The sequence below is a fragment of the Ascaphus truei genome, chromosome 8, assembly GCF_040206685.1.
Source record: "Ascaphus truei isolate aAscTru1 chromosome 8, aAscTru1.hap1, whole genome shotgun sequence".
Taxonomy (NCBI): Eukaryota; Metazoa; Chordata; class Amphibia; order Anura; family Ascaphidae; genus Ascaphus; species Ascaphus truei.
In genome coordinates, this window is record NC_134490.1 from 33,831,110 (window position 1) to 33,835,511 (window position 4,402).

General features: G+C 40.4%; 1 protein-coding gene across 1 annotated transcript in view; it reads left to right on the forward strand.

The window, feature by feature from the left end:
- Positions 1 to 418: 418 nt before the first annotated feature.
- Positions 419 to 4,402, forward strand: part of LOC142501413 (nuclear factor 1-like) — an 18,614-nt gene continuing 14,630 nt past the window's right edge. The window contains exon 1 of the mRNA XM_075611302.1: positions 419 to 901. Coding sequence (XP_075467417.1) covers positions 899 to 901 — 3 coding nt within the window. The 5' untranslated portion in view covers positions 419 to 898. The remainder of the gene's footprint in view (positions 902 to 4,402) is intronic.

Genomic DNA, 4,402 nt, shown 5'->3' on the forward strand with positions numbered 1-4,402 from the left:
ATATGTACATATATAGCTGTTTTCATACAATCTGTGTATTAATGCTACTTTAATAACGAGTAGGAGGGCTTAGTATGAAGTACTTTGTATAACTATTAATGCAGCATTTCCAGTAACCTTAGTTGCACTGTAGGAGTTAACATCCCTGCGTAATGGAGGGGGGGAGGGGTCTGCCCATTGAGTTATGTTATAATGTGTGATGGAGGGGGAGGGGTGAAGAACCCAATCCCAGCTCCTCCCTCACCCCTGCAGATGCCAGGGGGCACCTCCAACCCCTGCAGCATGAGAATGGACAGAGGGGGGAGGCATCAGCAGACAGGGGGAGGGCACATGCAGAACAGGGGGAGGAGAGGGGAGTATTAATATCTAAACTGGGGAGGGGGAGGAATAGACCATAACATGTTTTTTTTTTTTATTTATGTTTTTTAGTCCCATTTATTTATCTGACTATATTTAAAATACACACACACTACAATTCCAAAAACCCAGAGCCTCAGCTGGGGGCACAATATAACGGGATGGGTAGGGGGCATTTGTGGGGTGTGAGATATTTTATTAACTCCAAGGTTTTTTCCCCAGACCTTAGTAGGTTGTTTTAGGGGGGCCCCTATATTCTCCCAGACCAGTAATTCCCCTGTTGGAGCAGTGAGGAGGTATTGCAGCCTCTGCACTCCCAGACACTCAATGTTACTCAGCATTTAATACACAGCATCAAGGAGAGGAGGTGATGGGGGACTGCAAGTTCTCTACCCTCTGAGACAGGACAAGGGGACACAGGGGTCTGTCATCCCCCCCAGGAACCTGCATCACCATGTGGACCCCCTTGATTTGATCACTGCACCTCCAACTTATTCTGGATCCCTCTTGCATCTGTCACTGCAACTTTGGGACCTGGCTCATGGTAGGTGACACAGTGCAAGTTGTGCATGCTGGGTGCAGTGGGGTCGCTGGGTGTAAGGTGCATAATAGGGAACCCCTTACATCTGTAGGGCTGTGTTATATGGGATGGCTGTAGGAATGATGTCTGGGACATTGCAGTCTGAGGATGTGTCTGCCTGCACAGTATTTATATATGGGATGCTGTAGGGTGAGGCTGTACATGGGGTGGAGATACAGGGTGCTGCCCCTTATATATTTAGGGGGTGACCCCCTCCTCACCCTCTGTGCTCCGCTATAAAGGGGACAGGAGGAGGGAAATTTAGGACAAGGGGGTGGGGAGACTTTGCTTAGCAGACAAGAGGCAGGAGCTGGCTAAAAATGGCCGCTTAGGAAGGGGAGGACCGAGAATCAGCACCGACGTGAACTTGGAAGTGAAGCCGGGGTGAGGCGCGCCTGGCTCGGACACTGTCTCAGACAGAGCCGTATTAAAGAGACAGGCGCACAAAACCAGCTTCACAGCCCATAGAGCTACTCCCTACTGGTATAACTGTGCCTGCAAAGGGAGTAGGGCGATCAGGGGGAACCCCTTAATAGAAAAGATTGAGGAATATATGTGCTAAAGCAATAATAATATACCCCACAAATAGGTGCTACCTGGATCTGTGTGAGCATAGACCAGATAAGTGGTCTGTATTCCCAATACATGTACTTTAATGGGGTTGTAATGTATAGGGTATGAGAGCTGAAAACGAGCCGGTCTTTGATAGTCCTACATTTATATCTAATCTAGGGTGACCTCCTGACTCCAGATTGCCTGAGCCTGTACTTGGTCATAGATACAAATCAGGACTGTCTGAGCCTGTCCCAGATCATCTGCAGTCAGGAGGTCACCCTACATTACATATAAATCAGGACTGTTCGAGTCTGTCCAAATATTGTTCATCCCACCGCTATAAAATGAAAGTGATACATCTATGGTATCTCTCAGCACTGCAGTCTAGTTTAAAAAATAATGCTGGTCAGGTCACCAGACATAAAGCTAGGACTGTTTGACCCACCCCTGAGTCTACCGTCAGGAACTCGCCCTACATTAGATATAAACCCAGCACTGTGTGAGCCTGTCCCACATAATTTGCAGTCAGGCGGTCACTGTACATTAGATAGAAACCCAGGACTGCCTGAGCCTGTCCCTGATAATCTGCAGTCAGGAAGTCACCCTGCATTACACATAAATCCAGCACTGTCTGAGCCTGTCCCTGATACTCTCCACCCAACCACTATAAAATGAAAGTGATACATCTATCTTTCTGCACTGCAGTCTAGATCTGAAAATAATGCAACTCAGGACAATGAAATCGCTTAGAAATTCAATTTCAAACTACCTCTTAAAATACCTTTCCAGCCCCTTTTATTGCGATGTCTGCAGCACAAAATGTACGTGTTGCAACAAAATTAAAGGTTCTGCATTTACTGGCTCCATATAACCTGGTGTCGCAAATAAATCAGCTGCTACATACAGCCAGGAGGCCTGCAACCCATTGCAATGGTCTAAATACCCACGGAAATAGAGAATAAACCCATTCACTTACCTGCTAGATTAAAGGAATAGATTTGTGAAACAAACAAAAAACGTTACATTCAGTTTAGTCCTCTGTATATATTTATATTCCTATTTATTTCAACTATAGCAGAAGTAGTAATAAAGTTACTTAGTTATTTCAGCTTGTGCACATGAGCTGGTGTGAACTTTTTATTCACCGTCCTAGAGAAAAACAACACTGGAATATATATATATATATATATATATATATATATATATATATATATATATATATATATATATATATATATATATATATATATATATATGTAAATCAGCACTGACTGGACTTTTTCCAATAGTAAAAGTGTTTTATCGATGAGTCAACTTTCGGTTCGTACGTGAATCTTTATCAATAATCGTCTGTGGTCCTGTACGAACCAAAATGTTGTATATATACACACATACTATATACACACATACATTTAGATAAAGAGTAATGCTGTAGTTAGTTATACAAATAAAAGCACAATAGATAATAAAAATATTATAAAACCTCTCTACATTATATTTATATATACATATACATACAGTATGAATAGTTGACTTATTTATATGTTGTGCGTGTATATATATATATATATATATATATATTTTATATATATATAATATATATATATTGTGTGGCATAGTCACAGTAGCGGTGCTCTGAGAATACACTGTAATGTTATTACTTGAAGCAGAAGACAGACACACCATAATCACAGTCGAGACATTTATTGAGTCAACACACACACACACACACACACACACATACATATATATATATATATATATATACATACATATATACATATATATATATATACATACATATATACATATATATATATATAATATAGCAATATGAACTAGGCACTCACAGCTACTTTAAAGAAATACAGTGATTTATTTCGTATATCAACATTTCAATCCTATTACAGGAGCTTTCTCATCTTGTGAAAGCTCCAGTAATAGAACCGAAATGTTGATGTACTAAATAAATCACTTTATTTCTTTAAAGTACCAGTGAGTGCCTAGTTCATATTGCTATGATTAATATTCGTTTGTACTAATGCAGCCAGGCAAGTTTTTTTTAATCACGGTTATGCGGGTGCTGCCCCAGTACAGTATATGCTGTGTATATGTATATATATATATAATGTGTGTGTGTTCTATGATCTGTACAGTATAGAGTCACAGTTACCATCTTTTTACCTTTCACCACATCTGCCAATACAGGCACTCTACCTAGTGTGTGCGACCATCATCGTGTGTGTGTGTGTGTGTGTGTGTGTGTGTGTGTGTGTGTGTGTGTGTGTGTGTGTGTGTGTGTGTGTGTGTGTGTGTGTGTGTGTGTGTGTGTGTGTGTGTGTGTATATATACAGCTCAGCCCCATTATAACGCGATTCATTACAACGCGAATCCGTTTATAACGTGATGCAAGCGTGGCTCCCAATTTTTGTATTTATGAATACCTTACAACATGATTATTGGCGTCTTAAATACTTTATTGTACAATGCATACAATTGTACATTATTTCTAACACGATCCGCTTATACCGCGATGTGATTCTTTGAACCCCAAGCGCAGCGTTATAAGAGGGTTGAGCTGTATATATATATATATATATATATATATATATATATATATAGTTGATAATTGTTCAAAATATGTATTCTGCAGATAATCAGAGAAGCAAAACATTTCCGTCGTGCTTCTAAAAGTCTGGATAGGGATGTGTTACTGATAACAGATTCCTGTATAAGGGGAAAATACCCTTTTTGTGGGGATAAACCCTCTCTCCACATCCACAGGCTGGCAGGTGATCTGGAGCAGGACTTGTAGATCAGGGGGAAAATATTTTTTATTCTCCATTAAAATATCCCTTTATTTTGTGCATGTCGTGGGGACGGGCAGGGAAGGATACTTTTTTTTTTTTT